This window comes from Equus quagga, chromosome 4, assembly GCF_021613505.1.
Source record: "Equus quagga isolate Etosha38 chromosome 4, UCLA_HA_Equagga_1.0, whole genome shotgun sequence".
Classification (NCBI taxonomy): Eukaryota; Metazoa; Chordata; class Mammalia; order Perissodactyla; family Equidae; genus Equus; species Equus quagga.
The window spans coordinates 141,743,450-141,757,983 of record NC_060270.1 but is presented as its reverse complement, the minus strand read 5'-3'; the positions used below and the strand labels follow the sequence as shown (position 1 = coordinate 141,757,983).

The 14,534-nt window shown below is 42.8% G+C and overlaps 1 protein-coding gene across 10 annotated transcripts in view; it reads left to right on the top strand.

Moving 5' to 3' along the window:
- Nucleotides 1-14,534, top strand: part of PLEKHM3 (pleckstrin homology domain containing M3) — a 173,796-nt gene that overhangs the window by 40,517 nt on the left and 118,745 nt on the right. For all 10 annotated transcript variants that reach the window (XR_006888200.1, XM_046658199.1, XM_046658202.1 and 7 more), the window contains exon 3: nt 3,367-4,302. Coding sequence is in view for 9 of the 10 variants with exons in the window: in XM_046658199.1 (XP_046514155.1) it covers nt 3,367-4,302 (936 nt within the window). In the remaining variant the exon portion in view is untranslated. The remainder of the gene's footprint in view (nt 1-3,366; nt 4,303-14,534) is intronic.

The following is a 14,534-nucleotide window of genomic DNA, read 5'->3' as shown; positions in this document are numbered from 1 at the left end:
TGAAGTATTTACAATACAAATGATTAAATGTCTGCGATTTGCTTTCAAATATTCCAGCGCAGAAACAATAAAAAGCAAGAGTTGGAGCGGGGTGGAGGGATAAAACAAGAGTGGCAGAAACAGGATGATTTTTGAAGCTGTGGGATGAGTCTGCAGGTGTTCGTTTTACTCTTTTGCATGCTTTTAAGTATACTTGCGATTTTCCATAATAACATATTTTAAGGCCAAGCTAAGGAGTGTGGACTTGCTGTGCAGGTTTTGGTCTGAGGACGGGCATGGGAAGGGCTGTTAGTGACCCAGAAAGGTTAACCTGTAACAGGTGGGATGTGGCTGGGGGAGGATGTGGGGACCCCTTAAGACCTTGATTAACATGGTGGCCATGAGAATGGAAACTTTTTTGAGAACAGATAGAGGAAATAATGGCAAAAGAGGAACTCGTGTTTGGGCAGTGCAGAAGGCAGAAGTGCGTCAGCGCACTGTGGGGAAAATCCCTCTTCCTCCTCAGTCCTGCAACTACTGTCCTTACAATACTCACTGAGCACCTTAAGGACAAGGCGGAGGGGGAGGGGGCCTTCCTTGAGGGGACCAGAGCCAGCGCTTCATACCAGCCAAAAGGGAGAGCAGTGGGGAAACAAAGAACTCTGTTCTCTTTTTCTCTGCTCTTTTTCATGAGGAATTACTCTCTTGTGGTTTCAGTATGAAATTTATAGGTACAGTGATTCATTTTGATCACATTTCTTTATCTTCATTGGGGAAATGATGATAATGTTTGTCAGTGGTCCTACCTGAATAATTTATGTCATTAGTTAAGACAGATTATATTATTCATTTGTGAAACTGAAAACTTTAAAAGAATGTATGTGATTAATTTAATGAGTTGAAATGATATGGTCTGAGGAAACAAAAGTTGAACTATAGTAAATTAATGAAAGCTTAGATTTAAATATATAACTTCTGATATGTCAGTAGCAAAAACACTAAACTTCAGATCCAATAGAAAGTAGCAGTTGTTAGAGACTGAAGAGAAATGGTAGTTCTTCATCCCTCCATAATCAAAGATAACAAATACTTCACACACGAAACCTTACCAAGCTCTGTTATAAACGGGCTCTCTAGAGAGGAGTCGTACCCTGGAGAACAGTCTCCTGATCACATTTGCTCTCTTCTTCCTGAGTCTCCTTTCTCAAGAGATTAGCACTGCAGACTGCAGCATGTAAGGGTGGGCCATCTCCCAGGATTAACACCCCACTTTTTTGTCTCAGTTTAGCACACTTGTTTGGGGAGGGCTGAGCGCAGGTGGGAAAAATGTTGAAACAGCATTCTTTACCCTTACTCTGCATCGAGAAGGTGAGGGAACACCTTTCCCTGAGACTCCCTAGCAGCACTTCACAGTCCATCCAAGCTGGCATCTACCACCCAGCTTGTACAGTCAGAAAGAAGTGAGGTTTTAATCAGGTTTGATCCTGGCTTGGGCCCAAAGTGGAATTTCTAATTCATGGTAGCTGTTGTGAAAAGCTCTCAGGGAAGAAAGAAATGGAGAGGGAAATTCCCAGCTAAAAGCAAGAGAGGTGGTTTTCATTTTACTCAGGACACATAGCAGAGCCGCTGGGTCACAGGAGGGATAAGGATGGCGGGATCCATGGTTACAGGTCTGATTATGGAAAAGCCTGAACTGTCATCAGCACTTGATAGAAATGAGGGATGGGGGCAGCAGCAGTGTCTAGCAGCACTGCCTCCCTTATTGCACTATCAGAAAAGAAAGATAACCAGAGAATAGGCCTCCATTCTCTCTCTACAAAGGGATGAGGGTGAGTTGCAAGAAATTAATAGCTTTTCAGTTACCACAGATATATTAATGAATGTCAGGACCAGAGATGTAAAGCAGGTAAAATGGGCTTTTCTCTGCCTCATTTCTCTCCTTTTCTCTTTTGGTTCAGTATTTTAAGATCTAGATCTGTGTAACTCTTTTTTTTTCTTCAGTCAAGGTCAGAAATCATACCCTTTGGGAGTGTAATTTGTCTTCCTTAGGGAATGACTCAGTTAATTTATGACTGTCTCCAGCCTGTGTCAGCAGAGATTAAGGAGTGTCTCAGAGACGAAAATCCCTACCAGGGAGGAGAGCTCCCTCCTGCGTGGATGTCTTTTTCATGCCCTCTGAAAATGTCAGGAAATCTCCCAAGTGACAGTCCCCTTTATTAAAGTACTAAAGTCATATGTATTGCAGATAATCGTTGATTAGAGATGGCATGACCAGATAAACTTGTGAAAGAGAGGGGAAGGGAAGGGAAGGGAATTATGCCTACTGCACGCTGGGCATTGTGCTAGGAGCTTTACCTCTAATTCCACGAGTACTTATTAAGTACCTGCTGTGTACCAGGCATTGCACTGTGACCTGTGATAAAAGGATGAAAGGACACACCTCTCCCTGTCCTCAGTGGGGCTTATAGTCCAGTAGGGAGAACCAGACTTCTAAAAACTTCAAAGCTTGTCTTATTTTTTCAGATATTTAAATAAAATATTATAGTACAGCCTGATAAGACCACATCAAAGAGAAATAATGTAGTAGGGATAGCTGATACTGACCCAGGGGTGTGTGTGCAGGCGAGGAGTCGGGGTTGGGGGAGGCAGGACAAACTCCCTTCCTGCAGAGGAGATGCTGAGTGAGGTAAGTGTGTGGAAGTGGTGGGAAGGAGCATTGCCTGCAGAGGGAGCGGCATGAGCAGTCACGCTCAGAGGTAAGAGAGAGCTGCTATCTAAGCAGACACCTCACAAGTGAGCTCCTGGCGAGTCCTGGAGAACTGGCTGTAAGACAGAAGGCTCCTGAACTGGCCATGAGACTAGTGAGGGTATCTGAGAAACAGGAGTTTGTGAGCAGCATACTTCATGCTCTGTCCTTTCTATTGACCCTCCTGGTTTGACCGCCCTAAAGAAGGATGAGTATTAGCAGGGAGTTAGGTCAAGTGGCAGGAGTGTCCAGTCCTCTCTCATGTATTTGGCACTCTGTAGAATGTCACCTAGAAAACAGGAAGTCCTGGCAGAGTGCCATTGTCTCTTGGGCCCACAGGGCATAGTCTCAGCCATCATTTTCCTCCCAGACCTCTGCATGCCATGTTGATGTTGACTCCCCCATACTTACTCTTGTCTTGTATTCCATTCTGTTTTTTAGACCTGAGATTTTCCCCAATTACAGCTTGTCAATTAGGTGCTATCTTGGAATTTTACTACTTCTGCTATGTTTAATTGAACCAGAAGGCCATTGACCTCGATCTGTGGTTTCTTGCACCTGCCTTTTCATCTCATTCAGTTCATTCATATTAATGAATTAATACGTTGCTTCCCTTGTTTTTTTTTTCTTTTTCTTTCTAGAACACAAGCAAGCATTCCCAAACATTCTGAAGAAGGGTTACCTGGAGATTAGGAAGGACCATGACAGTTACTGGCAAAGCTGTTACGCAGAACTCTCTCCCTACAGCTTATGCTTCTACAACCTTGACAGCAGTGGGAATCAAAACCTCCATGACACCTACCAGCTTTCACACTTTCAGAGCATATCTGTTCTGGGCAACCTTGAGGCCAGGCTGGTGGATACTGTTCTATATGACAACACTCAGCTACAGCTGAAGGCAGAGTCACCATGGGAGGCTTTGGACTGGGGGCAGAAACTCTGGGAAGTCACGCATGCTGCCGTGCCTGGTTATGTGGGAAGGCAGGATGAACTGGCAAACTCACCAGGGCTTGGTCCTCATGTTGACTGTACACAGCGTCATTATTTACAGCAGAAATCCAGTGAGCTGCTCTTGCTGTCCCCTGTCTTGGGTGGCCCCAGACAGCACCAAAACATTCTCAAATCAGGGACACTCTACAGGCTAACTATCCAAAATAACTGGAAGGCGTTTACATTTGTGCTGAGCCAGGCCTGCCTTATGGCTTTTCAGCCCGGCAAGCTAGACGAGGACCCCCTGTTAAGCTACAATGTGGATGTGTGTCTTGCTGTCCAGACAGACAACCTGGATGACTGCGACTCTTGCTTTCAAGTCATTTTCCCCCAGGATGTCCTCCGCCTCCGTGCTGAGACCCGGCAGAGGGCTCAGGAGTGGATGGAAGCTCTGAAGACAGCCGCCAATGCAGCAAGGAGTTCAGAGCAGAACCTGCAAGTCACACTGAGGAGCAAACCCATGGACCTGGTGGGTGGGCTCGGGCTCAGGAAGAGCCAACGTCAGTCTGTGACCACCAGCTTCCTCAGCATTCTGACGACGCTGTCTCTGGAACGAGGACTCACGGCTCAGAGTTTCAAATGTGCAGGTATGAAGCATAAACTCATTAAAGAACAATCCTGAATCCCACAGTTGGAATTCACTTTAAAAATCCTCTCAGTAGGCCAGTCACAGCTACTTCCTGTTTAAAAAGCACCTCTCCTTCAAGGAATTTGCTCTATTAAGACACCTGTCCATCTTCATGCCGTCTGGTGAAGTAAGCAGAAGCAGGTATGATATACCCCATCAAATCAAAATGACTTGGCCGAAGTGTCACTAGACTAGAACTGAGGCTTCCTGCATCTGCTCTGATTCCATTTTCTCTGCCTTCTTAAACAAAGGTCACTGTGAATGTACATGTCACAGATCATCTTATAAGAGACATTCAGGCCCAAAGCTGACCACTAACACTCCTTAGGCAAGGAAAATGTCCAGTCAGTAACTATCATTATGACCTTGCCCAGCCCTGTTAAGGTAGAATCTAGAAAGTCAGCCTTGACAGAAAATCTGGAGGTGGCTGAGAGCACTGTAGATGACTCAGCAGATGACCGCTGAGTCACCCTGCGCCTGTGCCTCATCCTGGGGAAGCCCGGGGTTTCTGGAGCTCAGTGGAGGGGTGAGACACAAAGTGGAGTTCAAGGCCAGTCATCTGTTGTAATTTCTTGCAACTCTATTACTGCCTCTCTCCCCTACTCCCCATTCCTCTCACCTTCCCCCAAACAGTAAACTAAAAAGGAAAAAAACTCACTAAACCAAATCTATCTACTATAAATAGAATCAAATTATTCCTCTTTCACTAAACCCCACAATTTGTAACATGAAATTTATCATGATGGTAGCTTTAATTGGAAGCCTGATTTGGAAGATTTTAATTCAAGTGTATCAGATTTAAGTGTGTTGTTTAAAAATGAAGCAGCTTACCACCAGCCAAGACCAAATTTTAAATTTTGTGCTTGCTCCTGCATTGAAAAGTCAAATAGAGGTGGCACAATGAAAGCCCGTGTTTTGAATTTAGGTTAGTTATGATGATGGCTGTTTCTATTGAAAAATAATTTGCTTAAAGTAGGGAGTAGGTGAATCATCCCTGACTTGCCTTGGGACCTCAGCGACTGTGAAGCAGAAACTCGAGGGGCGGGACTGGACAGACCAGAAACAGTGAGCCCGTGAGGGAGCCATGCTAGTTGATGTGCATATATCTATAGGCATGAATGACCTTGTGTTAAGTCATCCAGCTACTTTTGGAAAATGGTTTTCAAATAAGGAGACAGTGGTTTTAGTACAGTTTTTAGAAATTACTGGCATTTCAGTGTCTTCTTGTACTAGTGCATATATTATGTTTCAAAGTTCAGCCATTCAACAGAAATTATTCAGTGCTTACTCTGTTGACATGCTGGAATTAAGGTGCGCTTCTGTGGCTGTAGATTGCTGATAGGGTCGACAAATCTGTGGTCTTACTGGAATCGGTGAGAACCTCTTAGTTTAGTTCTCAAGGTGGAGACTGGAGTAGCTCAGTGGGGAAACTCTCTGGTAAAAGAGGAAAGAAAAGCTTCAGGTGGTACACAAGGATTGTCACCTGGTTGACCCCTAACTCACCTTCCTCTCATAAGTTTGCTTCCTGATGGAGTGTGTGCTGCCCACGTTCTGTACTGCATCAGTAGTGTTTCTCACATGCAGGAAGGAGAAATGCAAGTAGAGGGTACCATTCAGCAGGTCCACTGCATCTAGCAATTGGAGAAATGAAAACAGGACAAAGACAGAGAAAGGTGAGTAGTGGATGCAGGGTGAAGGAAGCTAAGTAGAAAAGAAGAGGAAAAGGATTACATAGTGGGCAGAGATAGAACTTTTTGGCAGATGCTTTAGGTTCCATGTTTTAGGATGCCTCCCTTTGCTGTCTGAATCTGGTACTCACTAACTTTGGCTGGAGAATAATTGGGGGTGGTAGAAGCAGGAGTTCAGGAGACAGGTGATGTAGACTAAAACCCGTCTGCTCCGCTCAGCTTTGGTTTGGAGTTCTAGTGGGGCACAGGTAGGTTTCTAATTTGGGGTGGGGAGAAATAAATCCTAATTTGGATAGTGTGGCCAATTGCAAAGTAGAAATTTTCTATTTCATTGCCACCTCTTCCATTGGAAGATGCTACGTTCAGTTGCTTTGTGATATGCGTGGTTTACCGGGTTGCACTTTCCTTAAGTACCCCGCCATGGAATACTGGTTTCCTGCCTCAGGTAGAAACAGTTCTTCTCCTGTAGGGGGCAGCATCTCAAAACAAAAAGGCAAAAACTCACTAAGCAAACCTCTGAATGTTTTTTAAATTACTTGGGAAGCTGTTCATTATATCAAAGATTATTATAGCACATGGAACTTTAAAAATTGATCCATATTTCTCACAAACACAGTTAATCTAAACCAGCTGTTTCTTCCTGTAGTATTGTGTCCCCTAACTTTGCATCCTCATAAAAACGTGTATTCAGTGAAAACACTGGTTGCATGGCATGTTTACCTTCCAAAATGCCAACAAGTCCAGTAAATTGTTTTTAGTTGAATCTTGGCCTTATCAGTTAAGGAGAAGGTAATTCACAATATTTCATTGTTTTAGTGAGCCTCTTTAGACTGTAAGTTTTTATGTCCACTTAGTCCCTCCCCCTTTAAATATTTTTGATGAATAAACTTTAAAAGTGGAAGATAGCACTGACTAGCTCTTTATTATGTCATTCAGTCGCTATTCAGGGGAACCACAAATGTTGGCTTTTAAGTCTACAAAATAGTGCAGTTGGCCTTATTTCACTGAATTCTTTCTGTTGGTGAAGAATTTTCTATGTCCTTCTTTGAAACTTAAAGAGCCCCTGCAGAAAAAATGGACTTGTGACCATCCTGAAATGCCTGAGGTTATGGTTGTGAAAATACACACTTTTGTATAACTGCGTATTTCTTAACATGTGCTTGAACTTTTTATAGTTGTATTTGATTATGTGTGGTTTGTTCCATGGCTTCCTCTCCAGCTCCGTGGCTGCCCTGTGCGTAGGAAGCCCCAGCCACGGTGGTCTTCTTCCTGTTCTGGAACCTATCTTGGTCATTCCTGCCTCCAGGGCCTTTAAACTTTCTGTCCCTTCTTCCTGAAAACCTTTGAAAAGTCAGTTCTTCCATCCATTCTACCGTTTGTTGTGTGCCGAGTTTCTGACTATGTGCCAGAGGCTCAGGTGCACCTGGACGAGTTGGTGCTGCAAGAAAGTAGACGTGGTCCCTGCTCCCGTGTAACTTGCAGTCCACTAGGGAGGACAGACATTAACCAAGAATTACAGCATGAATGCCACAGGGCAGCTGTGATGGGAGCTCTAGAAGTGAGGCCCACTTCCATTAGAGAACTGTCAGAGATGCCAAGTGGAACTGTATGAAGTTGTAGATATCTGGTCATTTTTGACCTACCAAGAAAAGGCAGTTCCATAAGGTTGAACTTAATGTTTGACCCTGAAGTCACAGAAGATTCCTGAGCAGAGGAGTATAGGGTGAAAGCGGTATTTAAGAACAATGAATTTGGTGGTATTTTGGTACTGCTTTTCAGAAACACCTCTGTAGCAGAAAACAAGGTATGCTTCCCTAGTGAGTGAAGTTACTGGTTGGGATTCAAGTTATATTTGGCATGGGGAATCTGTGGTGTTAAAATATTAATGCTAAATCAAATGATTGCACAGCTTATTAAAATATTTGTGAAGTATATACCTGTAAGTAGTTGTAAATTAGGTTGTTCATAAAATGTTGTATAAATTAGATTATAAGCCAGCAGCCCTATTTTCTTCCAGAATTAGTCATGTATATGCACCTATTTCCCCTCAATAGATACGTGGTTTTCTTGGCAGTAGTACACACAGATATTTTTCCTGTAATTTCCCAGCAATCAAGAAACGTAGCAATTGAATACTATAATAAAAGGGCTCAGGGCCTTGTTTGTAGATGCAACAAGAGATGCAAAGCTCACCTTTGAAGTGTTCTCTGTGTTACTGCTTTGTACTCTGGGGGTGAAATTGGATGGCCCACTGTGGGGCAATGTTTCTGATTCTGAACTGAAATTGAAAATGTTAACAAAAGAGACAGCAAGAAAAAGGGTGAGCCGAGGGGATCCTCTCAACCATTTTCACCTTGTCAGTTTTTTTGGTTTTACTCCTTTGGCTGCTGTTTAACCTCTTGGGACTGCTGTTGGTAATTACATCTCTGGCAGTAAGAGCTTTTTGCTTTCCCTTTTTCCCCCCAGCCCTTGGGAAGGGTAAGCCCAAGGGGGGGAAAAGTTTTGCTGTGAATTCTTCAGCCATTTAGTGCAAATTCCTGTAATTACCGGCATTGTGTCCTCTCTGAATGGCACATAATACAGCAGAAGCCATTCCTAATTGAGACCTTACAGGAGGTACAAATCCTGTCTTTGTTCAGCCTGACAAATTAGTGCCAGAAAGTGGCAGGGTCCGAGCGGGAATCAAAGGCAAGAAACACAAAGATGGAACTTAAGGCTACAGTAATAACCCTCTCTTCTCCTGAGGGGAAAAGGAATGACCAGTGGAAAATGAAGTTTTTTTGTTATAAATTCCCTTGACATGACAGCACCTCGGGGCTGCTCTATTTATTTAGCAAAAGTGATTAAATAGTAATACAACAGGGCTGCCCGTTGTTTCCCCGGGCGCCCCTCCTCACAGACCCCTGCTGCCTCAGCTAATTGATTGACAATGAGCCTCTGATAAAGAAGCTTGTTATTAGGGCCTGAGATGGGGAGGCTTCTCTGTGTGTGTGTGTGTGATTTCATTTTTGTTTGAATTGCACTCTGGTTCTTCTTGGCCCCACCCCTTCTTTCCCTCTTACCTCCTCTTGCCGCCCCCCCCCCCCCCGGGCTTTTTGGCAGTTGCTCCCAGCTGACATCCACAAACAGGTAGAGAGCAATTAGAATTGTGCAGGCTTTTGACAAGTCTATCTTTGGAGGGAGCTTCCTCCTCTCCACCTGCTCCATTTAAGGCAGAACAGCAGTGTGAGAAAAGAGAAAAGGGGAAGGGGCTGGCTGTAGTGCTTCAAGGTCAGAAAAGTGGTGTTTTAGTTTCTCATTTGTGGGAATGGGTGTCTGAAACTAGTCTCTGAACTAAAATTTTCTCTAGAATTCCTTATTCAACTTCTAAAATATCTGTGCACTAATAACATTCACATGTTGGGGGGTGGGGTTGTGGAGTAAGAAATAAATTTGAATTATTTAGTTTCCCCTCAGTTCCTGAGAAGCCGGGACTGATTATTTGAGGATAGACTCTGGCTGCTTACGGTGCAGCTCAGTACCCCAAGGATGCTGTGTGCTGTGGAAAGATGACCAGAGGCCTCTAGGCAGATAATTAATAGCCCCTGGTTATATATCCTCAACTAGCTAAGCTGAAGCTAAATCTCTAACTCTGTTACAGCTGCAAAAACAAATCATTTCATGCCCCTATGAAAGCAAAATATATTAAGCAAACAGTATCGACCTTGTTAATACCACTTGGCATTTCATGTGATAAATGAGGGCGTCTTTCTCGCAAAGTCCTGCTTTACAACATCGTTTAGACATAAAGGATATCTTTACCCTGGTAATACAAGTATTCCTGATAGAAAGTATGGAGTGGTTAATTATTCATTAAATAGCTGCCGTTCTGGTAGTAAGCAATATTTCTGAGTTGGGCATAGTGAGTTACTGGCCTCAGAGTAAATCAAGCGGAATAGCAATTCTTAAAAAAAGAGAAATTTGGGAGCTGATTATTCATGTGAGTCTAGTTCAAGAAAGATCTGTAGGTTTTTAAGTGCCAAGAAAGGAAGTTGTTTAGTATGCTCCTGGGGAAAAAAAAAAGCTCCAGTGTAGCCAAAATCTGTTTTGATTCCCATGCGAAAAGTTAGGGGACTCTCCAGCAGCCAGAGTGCTACATCTCCTGAGAAATGAGAGACCGAGATAAAAAGAAATGGACTTTCCTTGATACCTCCAATTCCTACTTTTACTGCTATCTTCAAATTTGTCTCCTACTTGTTAGGAATGGTAATAAGGTGACGATTTATTTGAGTTAAGGAATAGGCAAGTAGCCAGTTGGAGAGAAAAAAACAATGAAGGGAAACTTAGCTATGCCCAAAACATACAAATAGCTTGGATAAATGAGAGTTGTTCTCACTTTGTACTGTCTAAGTCATTTTGTTTTTTAGTGTCTTGGATTGATATCTCCCAGAGGAGAAATCTCTAGTTTTTGTGTGTGTGCTGAAAGACTAAGTTTTATTTCCCCAACCTTGAATATGACCATGGAGGGGTTGCTGATAGTAAAATCCTTGAGTAGAGTTTTAGTGGAGGGTTCATTTCAATAGCATTTATTAAACCCCTCGTATGTGCCACACACATGCTCTGCCAGGCACGTTGGCATATGCAGGTAGGAGTGAGGTGCGGGCTGTGCTCTTCAAAGACTTGTGGAAGAGCCCCCCGAAAGGCTATGAGGGGCTTGAAGGGGATGAGCAGGAGAATGGGACGGGAAGACGAGGAGTCAAGTGGTCACGGCCACTGTCTGGGAGACCAGTACATCCCTGTCGCTGCTCATCTCAGAGGCTCTCTGTTGTAGAGAATTAGAAAGCCAAAGAGCTAAAGTGGTGTCTGTCCTTACTCCTCCATTCTAAACTTTGTCCTCATATTTCCTACAGAATTAAACTCAGCGAAAATCTCCTTGGCTTTGCCTGCCATCTGTCAAAGATACACTTGGATTTCTGTTGTGTGCTCGTTATGTAGTAGGTGCTGTGGAAGATATAAGAGAAGCATAGCTGTGGCCTGGACCCCCAGGACCTGATAGTCTGATTGAGGATGCACAAAGGAGAACAAGGGATTACTAGACAGTTAGGTCACATCCATGCTGCACAGCACTTAGTGTTCAGAAAAGCATGTGGCAAAACCCTCAAGACAGAGAAACTTGGGTTATCAGAGATTATAGTTATGTCATTTTGTAAGTGATTGGCAGCTTTACCCAAGGATTGTTGACTAATGGATTCTTTTCAGCCTAGAATGTTGTCAGTAAAAATACATGATAATAGTGAGAAGAAGGATAATTTAGTAATTAAGAGCAAAGTTTCTGGAATCAGACTGGCTGAGTTTCTAGATCTGCTACTCACTAACTGTGTGACTCTGGGTAAATTACTTAACTTCTCTGTACCTCCATTTTTGAATCTTAGATGTGAGATAATAATCACATCTACCTCATAAGTTTGTATTGAGAATAAAATGAGTTAAAAGGGCTTGGAACAGTGCCTGGCACATAATGAGTCCTATGTAAGGATTGGCTATTTTTATTTTATTTTTTATTTTTTTAAACACCTGAGCTAACATCTGTTCCCAATCTTTTTTTTTTCCTTCTTCTCCCCAAAGCGCCCCAGTACGTAGTTGTACATTCTAGTTGTAGGTCCTTCTTGCTCTGCTATGTGGGACGTCACCTCAGCATGGTCTGATGAGCAGTGGCCATCTCCACGCCTAGGATCCGAACCTGCGAAACCCCAGGCCACTGAAGGAGAGTGCCTGAACTTAACTACTCGGCCATGCGGCGGGCCCCAGCTATTTTTATTATTTGCCCACATTGGATGATGATTAAAGATACCATAGGCATACTTATCAGATTTGCAGCTATCTCAAAACTAGGTTGGACAACTAATATGTTGAATGACAGAATCAAGATTCTGAAACACAAACTAGAGGAATGGACCAAACAAGGTGAGATTTAGTAGGAATAAATTGATAGTCCTATACTTATATTCAGAAAATTAACTACAAAGATAAAAGGTAGGGGAAAGTTGATCTACTGGCAACTTGGTGGGCCTACAAATGAGGCAGCAGGGAAGCCTGCCTCTGTGCTGCTGTGGCCGCATCAAAAGCATTCACAAAACAGGTCCAGAAAGAAGAGAGGATGTCCTCACCATGTCTGCCGTGGCCAGACCACGCCTAGAAATTTCAGTTATGGATGCTGCTCTTGAAGAACATGCAGCCGCATCTATTGGTGTGCGATAAGATAGTGAAGGGGCTAGAAACCATGCCGTGCCAGTGTCACCTAGAGTAGGGAGAACACAAGTACAGTCTCCATACATGTGAAGGCTGCCACTTAGAAAGGAAAGTAGGCTTACTCCAGGTAGTTGCTTTGGGTCAAGGAAACAACAATGTTGAGTGGAGTGGATTTCCCTCATTTAAGATTTGATGGCCATGGGTGAAACTTGAGTCGAGTGGCGAGAGCCCTGGCCAGTGAGACTGGAAGAACTGGCATTTCAACCTCGAAGCAAGTCACTTAATATGCCTTAGCTATAGTTTTCTCATGTGCAGAGTAAGAAAGTTATTAATTCAGCTCTTCTGCAAATATTTATTGAAGCCCTACTGTGTTCTGAGCACTGTGCTTGATGCACAGTGGACGAGGTAATGCCGTCACGTGTCCTCGCCACCTTGAGTCTTGGAAGCCAGACAGTTAGACAAGTAATTACAGCACACGGCTGGACTCGGAGGCCTGTGCACATCCTTCCAGCACTCCCTCCACCTGGGTTATGTTAGAGGCAACGGCTTTGCTCTGGAGGGTCCCTTCTGTCTCTTATTCTGTGATCCTTTGAATTTCTATAGGAGATTAGAGAATATTAAACTAATATGGTCCTCTGTTTAAACCTCATTTAATAAGTAATGCCTTTTTTCCTTTGGGGAAGAGAATTTAAACCAGTAGGAATGTCCCTTGACTAGGAAGACAGGAGATGGAATCTTTTTCCTGGCTCTGATGTCTAGCATTGGATCAATTACTTTGATTTTTACTCTCTTCTTCAGTCTAAGTTTCTAGGTCCAGAAAATTATTTTAAATAAAAACAAATGTATATTAAGATATGAATATACACTGAAATAGTAATAGGTCTCTATGGAAGAGAAGAATGTTATATAATTTGGGTTTTGAACTCTTTCACATCCTAAAATTCAGAGAGATTTGATCACTTTATATATATAGGCTGTTTGATTTTATAGGATATAAATTTGCTTTTTTGATTTATTCCTGGTGTTCTCATCATAGAAGTCATATGTTGGTCTTTGATATGTTTCAGAAGAATAAAATCATTTTGAATTTCAGAAGATATGGGTCTTTTGATAGACCTTCCTGAACTTCATAGGCCATCGCCGTGCTGCCTTTTTTTTTTTTTTTAAAAGCTGTTCATTTCTCCCAGTCTTTGTTGCTATACTTTGGTCTGGAAAGTTCTTCTCCCTTTTTGTAGCTTCCTTTATGGTTAACATTTTTCTCATCATGTGTTCATTTCTGGCTAAACTTCTAAAGTAGGTGTTAATGTGCTATTGGACTCTACATTGAGTTAAATTTTCTATTTACTGACCTCTCATTGGGACAGAAGTTGGTTTAGGTATGGTTTTAGGACAGTCTGGGGTAGGTTCTCCTTAATTTCTAGCTAAGATCCTTGAAAAACTAAGCTTTTCATGAACTCCTAAGAGCTACTGGAGAGGTTTTCTAAAATCCCTTATACTGCCTAATAGAAACATACAGAAATATACTGCCTGCAGAAACATGCTTAAGTGAAAATTTTGCCCCTTTTTTGGTGAGGAAGATTGGCCCTGAGCTAACATCTGTTGCCAATCTTCCTCTTTTTTTTTTCCCTCCCCAAAGCCCCAGTACACAGTTTGTATATCCTAGTTGCAAGTCATTCTAGTTCTTCTATGTGGGATGCCGCCACAGCATGCCTTGATGAGTGGTGTGTAGGTCTGCAACCAGGATCCAAACCAGCGAACCCCAGGCTGCCGAAGCAGAGTGCACGAACTTAACGACTCGGCCACTCGGCCAGCCCCTAAAACTTGTCATTTTTAAATACATCTCTGGATAAGGAGAACTATTAATATAGTAATACTAATTTATTTCTTGCATTAATATTTATATCCAATCATTCATTCAACAAACATAGGCCACATAATAGTGCCAGAAATTGGGGTGTGGGGTAAACTAGAAGTTAATTTTAGCAGTAGAAAATATGATTATATGCAGGTCTTTGTGTCTTGAAATATGTTAAGACAGAAAATATTTTAAGGAAATTATGTTAATAAGCAGTGAAGAACATGCAACTCCTGTTTGTGTTTTAGATGAAAATGGAGCAGGCCTGCACAGCAGTGTGCCCTGGGATTAGGGGATGGCCCCTGTTCTGGGACAGTCCTGTGTTGTGCTTTGTTGAAGACTTCTGGTGTGAAAATCTTTTACACCCGTAAAGACTTGTTTCCAAGCCTTCCTTGACCAGCCTCCCCGAATGTGGCTCTC